We start from the raw sequence: 19,483 nt of genomic DNA, 5'->3' as shown, positions 1-19,483 counted from the left end.
GAACCTTCACATCTTTCAACACTAGGGGGCAATTTAGCACGGCCAATCCACCTAACCCGCACACCTGTGGACTGTGGGAGGAAACCGGAGCACCCGGAGGAAACACACGCAGACACGGGGAGAACGTGCAGACTCCACACACACAGTGACCCAAGCTGGTAATCGAACCCGGGTCCCTGGCACTGTGAGGCAGCAGTGTTAACCACTGTGCCACTACCAGTCTTTTGTGGGTGACAAGCCACTGTGCTAACCACTGTGCCACCCTTCTTTACTAGAGGCAAAAGCCCCAAACTGTTCAGCCTTTCCCCTCAGTTCCGGTATCACCCTTGTGAATGTATTTAACCCTTCCCTGGTGCCTCTATCCAGTTTTCTAAAAATATGGAGAGTAGAACAGTGCACAATTCTCCAAGTTTGGTCAAATCAAAGATCGATACAACTTTGTGACTTCTCCGCTCTTGAATTCTAATCTTGTCAAAATGTCAGTGTTTGGGATGTTTTGTTCTGAAGGCCTTATTAACCTGTGTTGCTAATTTGAGTAGTTTGCGCTGCACAATTCCTTTGTTTCTCCACCTCAATCAGGCGCTTCTGATTGATGAAGTATGCCGTCTTATTCTTCCCACCAAAATGTGCCAACTCACGGGTCTGGAAATTGCCAACGTACCAGCAGTGTACTCGGACTTGATGAACCTGGGTGGCTGGTCATCAATGTCTTCCAGGAAGATGCGGACCTCCTGCAGGGTGAGGTCAGTGCTGGGGTCAAAGCGCCGGCTGTGCCCCCGAGGAGATCTCCAGTTCGGGTTACTGGAGGCCTTGACAATGATGGTGTAGAATGGGTTGGTCTCTCGGTCCAGATCATTCATCACCTTAAGCAACCCATTCCGGTTCAGCTGGAAGTTCTTCTCTGGATCTCCAGCTACGGTGAACAGAGTTTAATGAGTGATTTAATCTTGAGCAGTCACATGACAATTATATTAAATGATTAAACAGTATTGATGTAAATTATTGCAATAATTCTTTGTTTTAAAAGCCACAGGTTAGAATTATTCGAGCTGTTTATATTAAGTAGACTGTTCTGTACCTAATCACTAAACTGTATTTTTAATCTGAGGTTATCAAAGCTTATGATCTATTACACAAAAGAAATTGCTTCACAGCGCCAGGGACCCGGGTTCAATTCTGTTCTTGGGTCACTGTCTGTGCGGAGTCTGCACATTCTCCCCATGTCTGCGTGGGTTTCCTCCGGGTGCTCCGGTTTCCTCCCACAGTCCAAAGATGTGCGGCTTAAGTTGATTGGCCATGCTAAATTGCCATTTGATGTCAGGGGGATTAGGAGGGCAAATATGTGGGGTTACGGGAATGGGACGTGGGTGGGATTGTTGTTGGTGCAGATTCGATGGGCTGAAAGGCCTCCTTCTGCACTGCAGATTCTATGATTTCGCTGTGTTATTACAGCTTAAAAATATCTATTTAGCGCTTCGTAATTCCACCTCAAGGGTACGATTGCCAATTCTGGTTAAATGCCTTCCTGGAGGTTTCATCACATGATCTCCTTGGTCCCACCCCCATGCTCCTGCCATTGGTCGCCCAACATGTTAACCTTCGTGATGCCCTGTCTGCCAAACCAATTAAAACGTTAACCCATTTGTCAGTCAACAACCTTTTATTCATGAACTAGAGTTCAAAGAACGTTTGCCATTATCAAGTGCGATTTTACACCCAGAATGTTCATAGCGGTGCCCTTATTGGTGTTGTTATAATTCCTGCAGATGCCAGGGCTGCCTGTGAGTGTTGGTCATCCTATTCTGTGTCCAGAGCTCCAATCCACCTGAGAGTTGTTTTTTGATGTGGGCTGTGTGCATTGCTGGCTGGGGCCAGCCTTTCTAACCCCTAATTGCCCTGGAGGTGGTGATGGCGAGCTGCCTTCTTGAACCGCTGCAGTCCATATGATGTAGGTACATCCACAGCACTGTAAGGGAGGGAGCTCCAGGATTTTGATCCAGTAGCAGTGAAGGAAAGGCCGATATATTTCCAAGTCAGGATGTTGAGTGACTTATAGGGGAACTTGCAGGTGGTGGCGTTGCCATGTATCTGCTGTCGTTATACTTCTAGATGGCAGAGTTTGTGGGTTTGGAAGGAACCTTGGTGAGTTACTGCAGTGCATATTTTACACACTGCTGCCACTGTGTGTCGGTGGTGGAGGAACTGAATGTTTAAAATCGAATTAAAGGAATAGAATTTATCTATACTCATTGGCAACAAAGGTTGAGTTATATTCCATTGCGTAAACCAGCCTCCCATCCACTGACTCTGTCTACACTTCCCACTGCCTCTGAAAAGCAGCCGGCATAATTAACGACCCCGGACATTCTCTCTTCTAACTTCTTCCATCGGGAAAAAGATACAAAAGTCTGAGGTCACGTACCAACCGACTCAAGAACAGCTTCTTCCCTGCTGCTGTCAGACTTTTGAATGGACCTACCTCGCACTAAGTTGATCTTTCTCTACACCCTAGCTATGACTGTGACACTACATTCTGCACCCTCTCCTTCTCTATGAATGGTATGCTTTGTCTGTATAGCGTGCAGGAAACAATACTTTTCACTGTATGCTAATACATGTAAATCAAATCAGAAACATAACTTGAGAAGTCTCAATGTGATTCCTAGATGCCTTGGGTCCACTGTAGGGCACTGTCTATAATTGGGTGTGCATGCTGGCATGGAATGAGAACAGCACAGTAAGTGGTGCTCACCAGGGATTTTAGAATGGAGAACAGGATTGAGGGTTACCGATGCAAGTGGGGCAAACTGGCGTATGAATTAATATAACAACAACTTTAATTTTTATAGCACCTTTGAGGTGTATTCCAGCACTTCAAGGCGAGATGTTGGAAACAGATACTGGGTCCTGCAGAGAGAGAGATCAGGAGGTGCAATGGATAGATTGGCTGAAGGAACGCGTTTTGAGACTGGATCAAAGCGTCTGAAGTCTCTGCTCGCAAAGGAGGAGGAGGTTGAAGAGAAGGCAGCATTTAACACTGCTTATAGGGCTGGAGGAACTCATCAGTGTGCGAAGTTGTGGAGTGCGGTGATTTGAATGATGAGGATATGGAATTTCTATGAGGAGACTTCAGGAGTCAGAGAAAGTCAACAAAGGGTGGGTGACAGTCAGGGATGAAGGGGATACCAATGGGACAGCTTTCAAGATGGCATAGTTTTGGGAGGGGGGGGGCAGGAAACTGGGTAGAGGGAGTACTGGATTCACAGAATCCTACAGTGCAGAAGGAGGCCATTCGGCCCATCTAGTCTGCACTGACCACAATCCCACCTAAGCCCTATCCCCATAACCCCATGCACTTACCCCAGCTAGTCCCCCTGACACTAAGGGGCAATTTAGCACGGCCAATCCACATAACCCGCACATCTTTGGACCGTGGGAGGAAACCGGAGCACCCGGGGGAAACCCACGCAGACACGGGGAGAACGTGTAGACTCCGCACAGACAGTGACCCAAGCCGGGAATCGAACCCGGGTCCCTGATGCTGTGAGGCAGCAATGCAAATGAACCACTGTACCACCGTGCCACCCACAAATTAGTGCAATCTGGAACTGTCAAGGGTACAATCATTTCAGTGTCAGAGCAGGGAGGCAGCAGGAATGGTTACTCTTGCTGTTGGATAAGGTGCAGGCTCTCGGCAAGTAATGAGGGTGCAACTCTATTGACTGGGAACCAACCTGCTATGAAGTAATAGACCACAGCATTGGATCCTTCATCAGCATCGATGGCTCCCGTTACATTCCCCACGACAGTAGCTGGATCAGAATGCTCGGCAACAAACAACAGCTGGTACTGCAAACTCCTCTAATAAAACACAGGGTGCAACATTGGGTTAGCAATGTAGCATACACAGAGAGAGAGGGTGAACATTAAACATTGAGGCATCCCTTCAACCTCAATAACACTACCAAACTTCCAACCAGCCATTGTTCTCTTCCCTGTTAGAAATGTTTTACAATCCAGGGGTTTTGTGCAACATGCACTTTTCCCTGTGTAACTTTATAAAGTATGCAAAGCACTTTGGGCTTTTTCTGGGATTTGACAAGGGAGTTTGAATCATAGAATCCCTATAGTGCAGAAGAAGTGTGAAGTTGTACGAACTAAGTAATGGCATGATGGGAAAATTGGTCAACTATTTGGTACAATATAAGAACGGCTGACCAAGCTATTTCAAAATGCCAGACCCCTGTAAGACCTGATAAGGCTGTCTCCGCATAACTTAAGACATGAATAGGACCAGAGAAGGTCAGGCTATTCCAAAATGCCTGACCTCTGTAAGGTCTGATAAGATTGACTCCTCATAACTTAGGGCTGTATGAATAAGACAAGATAAGGTCATGGATGAAGGAGTCACCGACTTTTTTCTGTTACATCAAAGGACAAGATAAGGGTATGAATGATGAGACAAAGAGTTCTCGGAGGTCAGCAGGTTGTGCCATGATTAATGACATTGCTTATGATTCTATTACTGATCGAATTCCTGAATAAGCTCTAGTCACGCAAACTGATAATGATTATGTATAAATACTGAACTGATTCTTTGTGTAAGCGTGGACTTGAGGAGGAATTAGCAAGTTGTACCAACTGCTCTCTGAACTCAAGTTTCAGCCAATACTGCATGCAGTCTTTCATAAATAAAGACTAGTTATTTAGTCAAAATGAATTTTGTTGAGTCTTTCTATCACAGTCAAGAAGCAGGAAAGTTTCCACTTCAACAGAAGGCCATTTGGCCCATCGACCACAATCCCAACCAGGCCCTATTCCTATAACCCCACATATTTACCCTGCTAATTCCCCTGACACTAAGGGGCAATTTAGCATGGCCAATCAACCTAACCCGCTCACCTTTGGACTGTGGGAGGAAACCCATGCAGACACAGGGAGAACGTACAAACTCCACACAGACAGTGACCTGAAGCCAGAACTGAACCCGGATCCCTGGTGCTGTGAGGCAGCAGTGCTAACCACTGCGCCACTGTGCCTCCCATCTGTTAAAAATAGATGGGCAACCTTTTCAGAGCAGGAAGGTCAGCTTGATGCACTGATGCAACGTGGTGCGGGTGGGATAAAACTTGCATTCTGGCATTCACCATGTGAAATATTTCTCAGACGTCTTTCAGGAACATCAAGGAACTGGAGCAAAAATAGGCTTCAAAGGGACATTGATAGGTTAGGTGAGTGGGCAGAGATCTGGCAATTGGAGTATATAATGTGGGAAAATGTGAAATTACTCACTTTGACAGGAAAAATAAAAAAAAAAGCATATTATCGAAACGGTCAGAGATTGCAAAGCTCTGAGTTGCAGAGGGATCTGGGTGTCCGAGTGCATGAATCACAAATGATTTGTATACAGGTACAGCAAATAATTAGGAAAACTAATAGATGTTATCATTTATTGTGAAGGGAACATAATACAAAAGTAGGCAGGTTATGCTTCTGTTATACACGCATTGTTACTTTTAGGCGGGACTCTGACTTAGAGGCGTTCAGTCATAATCCCACAGATGGTAGCTTCGCACCATTGGCTTCTCATCTGGAGTATTGTGCACAGTATTGGTCTCCTTATTTAAGGAAGGGAGTAAACGAGTTCGAAGCATTTCAGAGACGTTTTACTAGACTAATACCTGCAATGGGCAGGTTGTTTTATGAGGAAAGGCTAGGCTGGAGTTCAGAAGAGTAAGAGGCAATTTGATTGAAACATATAAGATCCTGAGGGGTCTTGAGAGGGTGGATGTGGAGAGGATGTTTCCTCTTGTGGGGGAATCCAGAACTAGGGAGTGACTGTTCACAAATAAGGGATCATCCATTTAAGACAGAGATGATGAGGCATTTTTTCTCTCAGAGGGTTGAGTGTCTCTGGAACTCTCTCGTTAAGGTAGAGTGAGATAGATTATTGATAAACAATCAAGGTGAAAGGTTATCGGGGGATCGGCGGGAATGCAGGGTTGAGGTTACAATCAGATCAGCCGTGATCTTATTGAATGGCAGAGCAGGCTTGAGGGGCCGAATGGCCTACTCCTAATTCATATGTTTGTATGTAGGCTTTTGAGGCTGCTTCATCATTCAGTCACAGGTCACAGCTAATCTTTCCTACCCTATCCCCAAATACTTTGATTCCTTTGGTATCTGAATATTCATCAATCTTGGTCCCAAAATATACTAAATGACTGAACATTCACAGCTCTTTTCGATAATTCCAAAGATTCACAACCCTTTAAGTGAAGAGATTTCTCCTCACCTCAGTCCTGGATGACTTAGCCCTTTACCCTGAGACTATGAGCCCTGGTTCGAGATGCTCCAGCCACAGCCCCCCAGCATCTACTCTGTCAAACCCTCTCATTGCAATCAAACCACCTCTCACGCTTATTAAGTTGAGGGAATATTGGATCATTCTACTTGATAAGCAATAAGATGCCATACACAAAACTATTTTATTGTCCGGGAATGCAGAGCAGATAGGGGGACATTGGGGGAGAAAAGTACTTGGTTAACTGTTAATGTTCCTCGAAGTATGCTTGCAAGGCAGCCAATTGTGAATAATGTACACGGTACCTTATTACTAAGGAGGAGGAATCTTTATGCTAACAGAGGGTAAGCTTGTGGAACAAGGAATCGGTATAGGTGGCGGAACCAAGGAACTTTAATGAGTTTCAAGAGGGTACTCAGTAGGTTCTTGTCAATGAATTTCATGGTGATTAGAAACACACTAAGGGTCTGGGGATAGGTGGGCTAGATGGACCAAAGGGTTTCTTTTGCCCGAAAGAATTCCTCTAATTCATTGTTCAATGCCTTGACGAATTATCTCCGAGTGTGGTGATTACGTAGGCAGCAAACTCTACCCAGAGGAAGCGCCTACAAACAATAGCATCAATGATCCTAGTTGATGGAGTTGGTCGGTTGATGAAAAGAGGAAAGGTTTGCATTTATATAGCGCTTTTCATGACCATTGGTCATGCCCACCTGCTTCACAGCCAATGAAACTGTTTTGAAGCACAATCACTGTTGTAATGTAGGAAACACAGCAGCCAATTTGCACACAGCAAGATTCCACCAATAGCAACATGATAATGAGCAGATAATCTGTTTCTGTGATATATATTAGTCAGGCTATTGGGTAGAACTCTCCCGCTCTCTACTTGGGGATAGTGCCATGGGATCTTTCACATTCACCTTAGCAGGCAGGTGGAGTCTCGGTTCATCATCTCGTCTGAAAGACATTGTACCCCCGACAGTGCAGCACTCTCTTGGGACTGTGCTGGAGTGTTGAGATGAACTGACAGGTCCTCTTCCAGAAGTAACATCGGAACTATAACATCCACTAGATCAGGCAATTGCTGAGAGTGTCTCAGACAATGGGATGGCACGGTGACACAGTGGTTATCACGGCTCCCTCACAGCGCCAGGGACCCGGGTTCGATTCCCGGCTTAGGTCACTGTCTGTGTGGAGTCTGCACATTTTCCCCATGTCTGCGTGGGTTTCCTCCGGTTTCCTCCCACAGTCCGAAAGATGTGCTGGTTAGGGTGCATTGGCCGTGCTAAGTTCTCCCTCCGTGGACCCGAACAGGCGCCGGAGTGTGAAAACTGGGGGAATTTCACAGTAACTTCACTGCGGTGTTAATGTAAGCCTTACTTGTGACACTAATAAATAAACTTAAACAATCCAGGAGTCTCTCAATACTGCAGGGAGGTATCCGTGGAGAATATGCACTGAATTCCTTGGACTTGGGAGCTTGAACCTTTGAACTCTTATGTTCGACAGTCCTCCTGACTGAACCACAACTGATGAAGGTCAGAAATGTGCTGCCTGGTGTTTACATCCTCAAAATTCGTGCTTTAAATTGGTGACAAATAACTCTGTGTGTGTGTATGCGGTTGTAGAGCAGAAAGAACACTTATTCAGCAAAGTGGCCTGTGGGCTGATGAGGTGCAGATTTCTCTGTGCCCAACCACATATTGTGAACAAAGAACTTCCCTTAAAAGGGAAGGAGAGGATGAAAGCTGTCAACAGCGAGAAGAGAGACATTAAAATCCTTGGGGGGGGAGCCCCTCTCATTTGAGCCAGTTAACCAGCTACTGCTGATTGGTCACAGAGAGAACTAGCCGCCCATTCAACAGACAATGCATAAAATCGCCATCCTCCGGCACCTGTTCGGGTAACACTGAGGGAGAATTTAGCACAGCCAATGCACCTAACCAGCATGTCTTTTGGACTGTGGGAGGAAACCGGAGCACCTGGAGGAAACCCACGCAGACACGGGGAGAATGTGCAGACTCTGCACAGACAGTGGACGTGAGAGGCAACATGGTTTTGTGAAGGGGAGGTCGTGTCTCACGAACTTGATCGAGTTTTTCGAGGAAGTGACGAAGATGATTGATGAGGGTAGGGCAGTGGATATTGTCCCCATGGACAAAGAACAAAGAACAAAGAACAATACAGCACAGGAACAGGCCCTTCGGCCCTCCAAGCCCGCGCCGCTCCCCGGTCCAGGATTGAATCCTAAATCCAGGATCCCCGCCCAATTTTCCAGCCTATCTACATACCAATATCCTATCCACTGAGCTGTCCCTCACAGCTACGATGCTTTGTTCATTACAACCTATTAACTCACCCCCACCCCCCCCATTCCAGACCATGTGATCTCCAGGGAGAGGCGAAAACCCAGAGTGAAAAACCCCAGGGCCAATATGGGGAAAAAAAATCTGGGAAATTCCTCTCCGACCCCCTGAGGCGATCGAAACGAGTCCAGGAGATCACAATGGCCCTGATCGGAAAATGCTTCCCAACCCTAGTCATTTCCACTTCCACGAACACCATCTGAATTCCCTGCCCCCGAGACAGGTTCCCAACTATCCGCAGTCTCGCTCTGTACTGGCACCAGCAAGATGATCATAGAATGAAGCCTTGAAACGAGAAACAAGGAACAATTAGCCCGCGCCGCTCCCTGGTCCAAACTAGACCACTCTTTTGTATCCCTCCATTCCCACTCCGTTCATATAGCTGTCTAGATAAGTCTTAAACGTTCCCAGTGTGTCCGCCTCCACCACCTTGCCCGGCAACACATTCCAGGCCCCCACGACCCTCTGTGTGAAATATGTCCTTCTGATATCTGTGTTAAACCTCCCTCCCTTCACCTTGAACCTATGACCCCTCGTGAACGTCACCAGACTTCAGTAAGGCCTTTGACAAGGTCCCTCATGGCAGACTGGTGCAGAAGGTGAAGTCGCATGGGATCAGAGGTGAGCTGGCAAGGTGGATACAAAACTGGCTGGGTCAAAGAAGACAGAGGGTAGCAGTGGAAGGGTGCGTTTCTGAATGGAGGGCTGTGACAAGTAGCGTCCCTCAGGGATCAGTGCTGGGACCTTTGCTGTTTGTAATATATATAAATGATTTGGAGGAAAATGTAACTGGATTGATTAGTAAGTTTGCGGACGACACAAAGGTTGGTGGATTTGCGGATAGCGATGAGGACCATCAGAGGATACAGCAGGATATAGATCGGTTGGAGACTTGGGCGGAGAGATGGCAGATGGAGTTTAATCCGGACAAATGTGAGGTAATGCATTTTGGAAGGTCCAATACAGATAGGAAATATACAGTAAATGGCAGAACCCTTAAGAGTATTGATAAGCAAAGGGATCTGGGTGTACAGGTACACAGGTCACAGAAAGTGGCAATGCAGGTGGAGAAGGTAGTCAAGAAGGCATACAGCATGCTTGCCTTCATCAGCCGGGGCATTGAGTTTAAAAATTGGCAAGTCGTGTTGCAGCTTTATAGAACCTTAGTTAGGTCGCACTTGGAATATAGTGTTCAATTCTGGTCGCCACACTACCAGAAGGATGTGGAGGCTTTGGAGAGGGTACAGAAAATATTTACCAGGATGTTGCCTGGTATGGAGGGCATTCGCTATGAGGAGAGGTTGGAGAAACTTGGTTTGTTCTCACTGGAACGACGGAGGTTGAGGGGCGACCTGATAGAAGTCTACAAGATTATGAGAGGCATGGACAGAGTGGATAGTCAGAAGCTTTTTCCCAAGGTGGAAGAGTCAATTACTAGGGGGCATAGGATTAAGGTGCGAGGGGCAAGGTTTAAAGGAGATGTACGAGGCAGATCTTTTACACAGAGAGTAGTGTGTGCCTGAAACTCGTTGCCAGGGGAGATAGTGGAAGTGGATACGGTAGTGACTTCTAAGGGGCGTCTTGACAAATACATGAATAGGATGGGAATAGAGGGATATGGTACCCGGAAGAGTCAGGGGTTTTAGTTCAGTCGGGCAGCATAGAACATAGAACATAGAACATTACAGCGCAGAACAGGCCCTTCGGCCCACGATGTTGCACCGACCAGTTAAAAAAAAAAACTGTGACCCTCCAACCTAAACCAATTTCTTTTCGTCCATGAACCTATCTACGGATCTCTTAAACGCCCCCAAACTAGGCGCATTTACTACTGATGCTGGCAGGGCATTCCAATCCCTCACCACCCTCTGGGTAAAGAACCTACCCCTGACATCGGTTCTATAACTACCCCCCCTCAATTTAAAGCCATGCCCCCTTGTGCTGGATTTCTCCATCAGAGGAAAAAGGCTATCACTATCCACCCTATCTAAACCTCTAATCATCTTATATGTTTCAATAAGATCCCCTCTTAGCCGCCGCCATTCCAGCATGGTGGGTGCAGGCTTGGAGGGCCGAAGGGCCTGTTCCTGTGCTGTAATTTTCTTTGTTCTTTGACAGTGACCCAAGCTAGGGAATCGAACCCGGGTCCCTGGCGCTGTGAGGCAGCAGTGCTAACCACTGTGCCACCGTGTGTGTGGGGGGGGGGGGGGGGGGGGGGAGCAGTGAGGAAGATGTGGGATGAGGGAGGCACCAACAAAGGAGGCAGAAAATGAACAAATTGTACCCAAAATTGCACTGGCTTTGAGATGCACTTGCATCCTGCCAAGGATAAGATCTGTCATGAGTGGGTGTAATCGGGCAAGGTTTAAATCTTTCTTCTTTTTTTGCAAACATTTTTGCATTGACATTTATTTCTCTATACAGTTACGAGCTGTTTGACTAAAACAGCGAGAAATGGGTTTGTCAAAAGAAAGCTTTCTAAATCAGACCACCATCTCTCAGTAACCTGCTTCTAAATAACTGAAAATGACTCTTTAAACAAACTGTACACGACAATTGGTCAGTTATATTGGTGTACACCGGTTTCATGACCAATTCAAAATAAAGTTCTACCCAAAAGTTTTTTTAGAAGCTATTTACTAACATCCTTGCGCCCTACAGAACCAGCTTAATTTTCAAGGCTTCCTCAAAGGACTACAAATAGTTGCAGTTTGCAGAAACTTGCCTTTGTGATTAATTCGATCTGGGGATGTGGCAAACTTTGTGGTGAAGCTTATCGGAGAGGAAATTCCAGAACCCACGATTTACACAATATAATTTGCGCTCGAAATTCTTTGGCTCGGATTAATGCCGGGTTTTGTCTAAGCTGCGCCACGAGAACCTGGGCCTTGCGTCTCTTGGAGATATTCCACTGCTGGGAGCGATTCCACACATTGCCTCCTGTGTACTCAGCTCCCCGTTCCATGATGTGTGCTATTGGGCAGTGCCTGGCGATGAGGCCGGTAGCGATCTGTGTTTGTACTGCTCCTGTACCACCTGTGCCAATTCCCTGCATTCGGAAACTTTCTGCCTTGCTACTCGTCTCAGTCGAAAGCTCAATGTTAACTTCCCTGAGCACCCTTCGGCTCCCCTGCCCTGGTTCCTGCTCAGTGAACCAGCCTCCACCACACTCTCAGACAGTATACTCCAGATCCGAACCACTTGCTGTGTGACTCTGTCTCCACCACACTCTCAGACAGTGCATTCCAGCCATACCCTTGACAGCTGAAATGTGCCGGAGACTTTTAAACTTGGTTCCTATTGCATTTGGGACTTCAATCAGAGTGTTTCAAAGTAGCATCGGAAAATCCCATCCCATTTTCATACAGGTTTATAGGCTTGCCTGATCATTTGAAGTTATATTTTTATGCGACTTAGTGATTGGGCTTGTTCTCTTTCAGGTACAGGGTGATGAACAAGATATCAATAGAAATGTTCAAAAGGATGCAGGGTTTTGATCAGAGAGTACTTTCTGTTGGTGGGTCGGTCAGGATCAGAGGACCCTGAGACAAAAGGCAAAGGAACCAAAATATCTCATTTGTTTGTAGGCAGCGAGTGGTTAGGATCTGGAATGCACTGTCTGAGAGTGTGGTGGAGACAGATTCACACAGTGAGTGGTTAGGATCTGGAATGCACTGTCTGATAGTGTGGTGGAGACAGAGTCACATAGCGAGTGGTTAGGATCTGGAATGCACTGTCTGAGAGTGTGGTGGAGACAGAGTCACACAGCGAGTGGTTAGGATCTGGAATATACTAGAACATAGAACATAGAACAGTACAGCACAGAACAGGCCCTTCGGCCCACGATGTTGTGCCGACCTTCATCTGAAACCAAGATCAAGCTATCCCACTCCCTACCATCCTGGTGTGCTCCATGTGCCTATCCAATAACCGCTTAAATGTTTCTAAAGTGTCTGACTCCACTATCACTGCAGGCAGTCCATTCCACACCCCAACCACTCTCTGCGTGAAGAACCTACCTCTGATATCCTTCCTATATCTCCCACCATGAACCCTATAGTTATGCCCCCTTGTAATAGCTCCATCCACCCGAGGAAATAGTCTTTGAACGTTCACTCGATCTATCCCCTTCATCATTTTATAAACCTCTATTAAGTCTCCCCTCAATCTCCTCCGCTCCAGAGAGAACAGCCCCAGCTCCCTCAACCTTTCCTCATAAGACCGACCCTCCAAACCAGGCAGCATCCTGGTAAATCTCCTCTGCACTCTTTCCAGCGCTTCCACATCCTTCTTAGAGTGAGGTGACCAGAACTGCACGCAATATTCCAAATGCGGTCTCACCAAGGTCCTGTACAGTTGCAGCATAACCCCACGGCTCTTAAACTCCAACCCCCTGTTAATAAAAGCTAACACACTATATGCCTTCTTCACAGCTCTATCCACTTGAGTGGCAACCTTTAGAGATCTGTGGATATGGACCCCAAGATCTCTCTGTTCCTCCACAGTCTTCAGAACCCTACCTTTGACCCTGTAATCCACATTTAAATTTGTCCTACCAAAATGAATCACCTCACATTTATCAGGGTTAAACTCCATTTGCCATTTTTCAGCCCAGCTTTGCATCCTATCTATGTCTCTTTGCAGCCTACAACACCCCTCCACCTCATCCACTACTCCACCAATCTTGGTGTCATCAGCAAATTTACTGATCCACCCTTCAGCCCCCTCCTCTAAGTCATTAATAAAAATCACAAAGAGCAGAGGACCAAGCACCGATCCCTGCGGCACTCCGCTAGCAACCTGCCTCCAGTCCGAAAATTTTCCATCCACCACCACCCTCTGTCTTCGATCAGACAGCCAGTTACCTATCCAATCGGCCAACTTTCCCTCTATCCCACACCTCCTTACTTTCATCATAAGCCGACCATGGGGGACCTTATCAAACGCCTTACTAAAATCCATGTATATGACATCAACCGCCCTACCTTCATCAACACACCTAGTTACCTCCTCAAAAAATTCTATCAAATTTGTGAGGCACGATTTGCCCTTCACAAATCCGTGCTGACTATCCCGGATTAATCCGCATCTTTCTAAATGGTCGTAAATCCCATCCCTAAGGACCTTTTCCATCAATTTACCAACCACCGAAGTCAGACTAACCGGTCTATAATTACCAGGGTCATTTCTATTCCCTTTCTTAAACAGAGGAACAACATTTGCCACTCTCCAGTCCTCTGGCACCATCCCCGTGGACAGCGAGGACCCAAAGATCAAAGCCAAAGGCTCTGCAATCTCATCCCTCTCCTCCCAAAGAATCCTAGGATACATTTCATCAGGCCCAGGGGACTTATCGACCTTCAGTTTATTCAAAACTGCCAATACATCCTCCCTCCGAACATCTATTTCCTCCAGCCTATTAGCCTGTAACACCTTCTCTTCCTGAAAAACATGGCCCCTCTCCTTGGTGAACATTGAAGAAAAGTATTCATTCATCACCTCGCCTATCTCTACTGATTCCATACACAAGTTCCCACCACTGTCCTTGACCGGCCCTAACCTCACCCTGGTCATTCTTTTATTCCTCACATAAGAGTAAAAAGCCTTGGGGTTTTCCTTGATCCGACCCGCCAAGGACTTCTCATGTCCCCTCCTAGCTCTCCTCAGCCCCTTTTTCAGCTCGTTCCTTGCTAACGTGTAACCCTCAATCGAGCCATCTGAACCTTGTTTCCTCATCCCTACATAAGCTTCCCTCTTCCTTTTCACAAGACATTCCACCTCTTTTGTGAACCACGGTTCCCTCACTCGGCCATTTGCTCCCTGCCTGACAGGGACATACCTATCAAGGACACCCAGTATTTGTTCCTTGAAAAAGTTCCACTTTTCATCAGTGCCTTTCCCTGACAGTTTCTGTTCCCATCTTATGCCCCCTAATTCTTGCCTAATCGCATCATAATTACCTCTCCCCCAATTGTAAGCCTTGCCCTGCCGTCCGGCCCTATCCCTCTCCATTGCAATAACAAAAGACACCGAATTGTGGTCACTATCTCCAAAGTTCTCTCCCACAACCAAATCTAACACTTGGCCCGGTTCATTTCCCAGTACCAAATCCAATGTGGCCTCACCCCTTGTCGGCCTATCCACATATTGTGTCAGGAAACCCTCCTGCACACAGTGCACAAAAAGTGCCCCATCCAAACTATTTGACCTACAAAGGTTCCAATCAATATTTGGAAAGTTAAAGTCCCCCATGACAACTACCCTGTGACCCCCACACGTATCCATAATCTGCTTAGCAATTTCTTCCTCCACATCTCTATTACTATTTGGGGGCCTATAGTAAACTCCTAGCAACGTGACCGCTCCTTTCCTGTTTCTAACTGCAGCCCATATTACCTCAGTGTGCATATCCCCCTCAAAGTGCTTTTCCGCAGCCGTTAAACTATCCTTGATTAACAATGCTACTCCTCCACCTCTTTTACCAGCTTCCCTACACTTACTGAAACATCTATACCCCGGAACGTCCAACAACCATTCCTGTCCTTGTTCTACCCACGTCTCCGTAATGGCCACAACATCGTAGTCCCAAGTAGTCTGAGAGTGTGGTGGAGACAGATTCACACAGCGAGTGGTTAGGATCTGGAATGCACTGTCTGAGAGTGTGGTGGAGACAGAGTCACACAGCGAGTGGTTAGGATCTGGAATGCACTGTCTGAGAGTGTGGTGGAGACAGAGTCACACAGCGAGTGGTTAGGATCTGGAATGCACTGTCTGAGAGTGTGGTGCATTTCAAAAGGGAATTGGATAAGCACCTGACGGAAGGGAACTTGCAGGGCTCACAGGAAGAGGTATGGAATTAACTAAATTGCTTCTGCAGAGAGCTGGAATAGGCTGGATGGGCCAAATGGCCTCTGTTTTGCTGCAACTATGATTCTCTGAAAGGGTAAATTCACTTATAGCTTACAAAAAGGAATTCCTTACGTACTTGAGATGGAAAAAAAAATCTAGCAGGGCTAGGGAAAACTATCGGAGAGTGGGACCAATCAGCAACACTTTCAGAAAACCAACAGAGGTGGAATGGCCAAGATGGCCTCCCTCTGTGCTGAAAGATTCTTCTGTCCAATATACAACTCCTCATTGTTTTGGAACCTAACTCATAGCCGGTATCTGACTGTACTCGCTCCATTTATTCAAGTGTTCTTACCGGTGGTTTGAGAAAGAGTGGTTCATTATCGTCAATATCATCTAGAGCTACCTGCAGAAGCTGCGTGGTTTCATATGGGACAGGTTGTCCAAGGTCGTAAGCCAGGAGAATCAGCTAGAAAGACAACATAAAGAATCCATTAAGAAAAGACTGATTGAAATCATTCTACTCTTTCACTGCTATGTGGCAACAATGCTATTTCTGGCCAGAAGTGGAGATGATTGGTTATTTTCCCATTATATTATGTCTTGAGTGACCAAGATTGATATAATTCCAATAATGTGTATGATGCAACTCTCCTCCACTCACTGTCTTCTGCAGTAGGAATAACATTGCTTTTATCAGGAGGTTTTGCTAATTTAATTTGATTTATTATTGTCACGTGTATTAGTATACAGTGAAAAGTATTGTTTCTTGCGCACTATATAGACAAAACATACCGTTCATAGAGAAGGAAATGAGAGGGTGCAGAATGTAGTGTTACAGTCATAGCTAGGGTGTAGAGAAAGATCAACTTAATGCAAGGTAGGTCCATTCAAAAGTCTGACGGCAGCAGGGAAGAAGCTGTTCTTGAGTCGGTTGGTACGTGACCTCAGATTTTTGTATCTTTTTCCCGATGGAAGAAGGTGGAAGAGAGAATGTCCGGGGTGTGTGGGGTCCTTAATTATGTTGACTGCTTTGCTGAGGCAGTGGGAAGTGTAGACAGAGTCAATGGATGGGAGGCTGGTTTGTGTGTTGGATTGGGCTTCATTCACGACCTTTTGTAGTTTCTTGCGGTCTTGGGCAGAGCAGGAGCCATACCAAGCTGTGACACAACCAGAAAGAATGCTTTCTGTGGTGCATCTGTAAAAGTTGTAGAGAGTCATAGCTGACATGCCAAATTTCCTTAGTCTCCTGAGAAAGTAGTTTCAGTCAAGAGTTCTGTTTGCTGTAGTTCATAGAGAATCTTTTTAAATAGACTCCGTTTACTGTGAGTCCTGCCATAATTCCTGTTCTGCCGACAGTTCATTTGTTGCCACAGTGGTGTCAATACTCAGTTGGATAATGAAAGCAGAGATAGGAGGGTGCCTCCTCCTCCCCCAAATTCATTTTTTTCCCAAGATGGCGCCACAGCGAGGCGATTTCTTGCAAGCTGTGTCCAGCGTACCTTCTAATTTTACCTTTTACTCTCGTTCTATGGTTCTAAAACTTCATTCTAACTCTTTCAAATGCACTAACAATGCTTTAATGCAATTTCTTCTATGACTGTAATACTACATTCTGCACCCTCTCCTTTCCTTCTCTATGAACGGTATGTTTTGTCTGTATAGCGCGCAAGAAACAATACTTTTCACTGTATACTAATACATGCGACAATAATAAATCAAATCAAAAATCATTTGCTGCTGATGGTTTTACACTGTCAGCAACGATACAGGGTCAAAATAATTACACACCCACACTTGGAAATCATACTAAATATGTGTCAGTGCTGGCAGTGAAGCCAAGTACAAAGCAAAGCTCACTTGTTCCCAGTATTCAGCATGAACGATGGCCAATAGGCCATCTATCCAAGTTTGCTTTGTGACTCTGAAGACGGCAGTTAAATTTACATTCAGATGCACTGCAGGAACTCACCAAGGCTCCTAAGACAACACCCACCATCCTGATTTTGGAAATGTATCGCCATTCCCTCACTGCCGCTGGGTAAAAATCCTGGAACTGCCTTCCTAACAGCACTGTGGGTGTGCCTACACCACAGCGGTTCAAGAAGGCCACTCACCACCAACTTCTCAAGGGCATTTGGGGATGGGCAATAAATGCTGGGCCCAGCCAGCGAAGCCAACATCCCATAAATAAACTACAGTTAAGAAAGTCCACCAACGCCTCTACTTTCTCAGAAGACTAAGGAAATTTGGCATGTCAGCTACGACTCTCAACAACTTTTACAGATGCACCACAGAAAGCATTCTTTCTGGTTGTATCACAGCTTGGTATGGATCCTGCTCTGCCCAAGATCGCAAGGAACTACAAAAGATCGTGAACACAGTCCAATCCATCACGCAAACCAGCCTCCCATCCATTGACTCTGTCTACACTTCCCACTGCCTCGGCAAAGCAGCCAGCATAATTAAGGACCCCTCGCACCCCGGACATTCTCTCTTCCACCTTCTTCCGTCGGGAAAAAGATACAAAAGTCTGAGGTCACGGACCAACCGACTCAAGAACAGCTTCTTCCCTGCTGCCGTCAGACTTTTGAATGGACTTACCTCGCATTAAGTTGATCTTTCTCTGCACCCCAGCTATGACTGTAACACAACATTCTGCACCCTCTCCTTTCCTTCTCAATGAACAGTATGCTTTGCCTGTATGGCTCGCAAGAAACAATACTTTTCACTGTATACTAATATATGTGACAATAATAAATCAAGCCAAAAAAATTAAATCAAATTCAGAGGTGTGGTGTGTAGAGGATAGGGACTACGGGGGTACTCCAAAAACCGATCACTCACGTTATAGACAGCCTGCCTCTCCCTGTCCAGCCGCACTGTGGTATTGATGATTCCACTGATAGGGTCGATACTGAAGTACTCCCAGTCTCTGTTAACCGCTGTCTTCAGGAAGCCGTACCTGACTGCTCCGTTCAAGCCTTCATCGTTGTCGGTGGCCAACACCTCATACACATTGAACCCTGCGTCTCTCTCCTAGGAAACAACAAATGATTGAGGTATCACAGTCTTAGGTCACGGGTCCGTTCCTGAACTGCAAGATTGCACGCTGGTACAAATCACGCCGGAAAAATTAAAAGGAAATTAAATACAGTTTTTTTTTTTGGCGATTAACACGATTGTGCAATAAGACCATAAGATAAGATGTAGGAGCAGAATTAGGCCATTCAGCCCATCGAGTCTGCTCCATCGTGGCTGATCAGCAGAAGTGATGTTTATGTTTTAGGATGAATCTGTTGGATGCCAAAATGCACATCTTCTAATTCTATCTTTTACTCTTGTTCTATGCTTTTAAAACTCATGCAAACTCTCGAACGATGCTCAACCTCTTCTTCCCTGCTGCCATCAGACTTTTGAATGGACCTACCTCGCATTAAGTTGATCTTTCTCTACACCCTCGCTATGACTGTAACACTACATTCTGCACCCTCTCCTTTCCCTCTCTATGTACGGCATGCTGTATCTATCTACTAGTGTAGACAAGGTATATGCAATGGTGCCAATATACACAATGCCAATGAAACTCGGCTCTGGATGGAACAGAACTGATGGACTGAATGGCCCTTTATTGGCTCCAGACCTGTTAAGTTCTCTTGCCTCTTTCTGCTAAACCTATAAACCAATCCATTCCCTGCAACATGAAGTGTGCAAAACTAAAAAAAAGATAGAATTACTGTCCCATTTCTAAAGCTGCCTTTAAAGAGTTTAGAATTCTATTCTTTATTCTTGGCCAATGTTTTGTTGTTTGAGAGAGAGTTGTTTTGGAGAAGGAAAGGTTGAGAAGAGATTTCTCAGCGGCACGGTCGCACAGTGGTTAGCACTGCTGCTTCACAGCTCCAGGCACCTGGGTTCGATTCCCGGCTCGGGTCACTGTCTGTGTGGAGTTTGCACATTCTCC

General features: G+C 46.0%; 1 protein-coding gene across 1 annotated transcript in view; it reads right to left on the bottom strand.

The window, feature by feature from the left end:
- Nucleotides 1–19,483, bottom strand: part of cdh23 (cadherin-related 23) — a 114,057-nt gene that overhangs the window by 24,643 nt on the left and 69,931 nt on the right. The window contains exons 19-22 of the mRNA XM_078199369.1: nucleotides 18,370–18,561; nucleotides 15,878–15,991; nucleotides 3,735–3,861; nucleotides 662–913 (exon numbers count right to left, since the gene is read on the bottom strand). Coding sequence (XP_078055495.1) covers nucleotides 662–913; nucleotides 3,735–3,861; nucleotides 15,878–15,991; nucleotides 18,370–18,561 — 685 coding nt within the window. The remainder of the gene's footprint in view (nucleotides 1–661; nucleotides 914–3,734; nucleotides 3,862–15,877; nucleotides 15,992–18,369; nucleotides 18,562–19,483) is intronic.

This window comes from Mustelus asterias, chromosome 28 (genome assembly GCF_964213995.1).
Source record: "Mustelus asterias chromosome 28, sMusAst1.hap1.1, whole genome shotgun sequence".
Classification (NCBI taxonomy): Eukaryota; Metazoa; Chordata; class Chondrichthyes; order Carcharhiniformes; family Triakidae; genus Mustelus; species Mustelus asterias.
The sequence above is the reverse complement of the archived record's forward strand: the minus strand, read 5'-3'. Positions and strand labels throughout refer to the sequence as shown.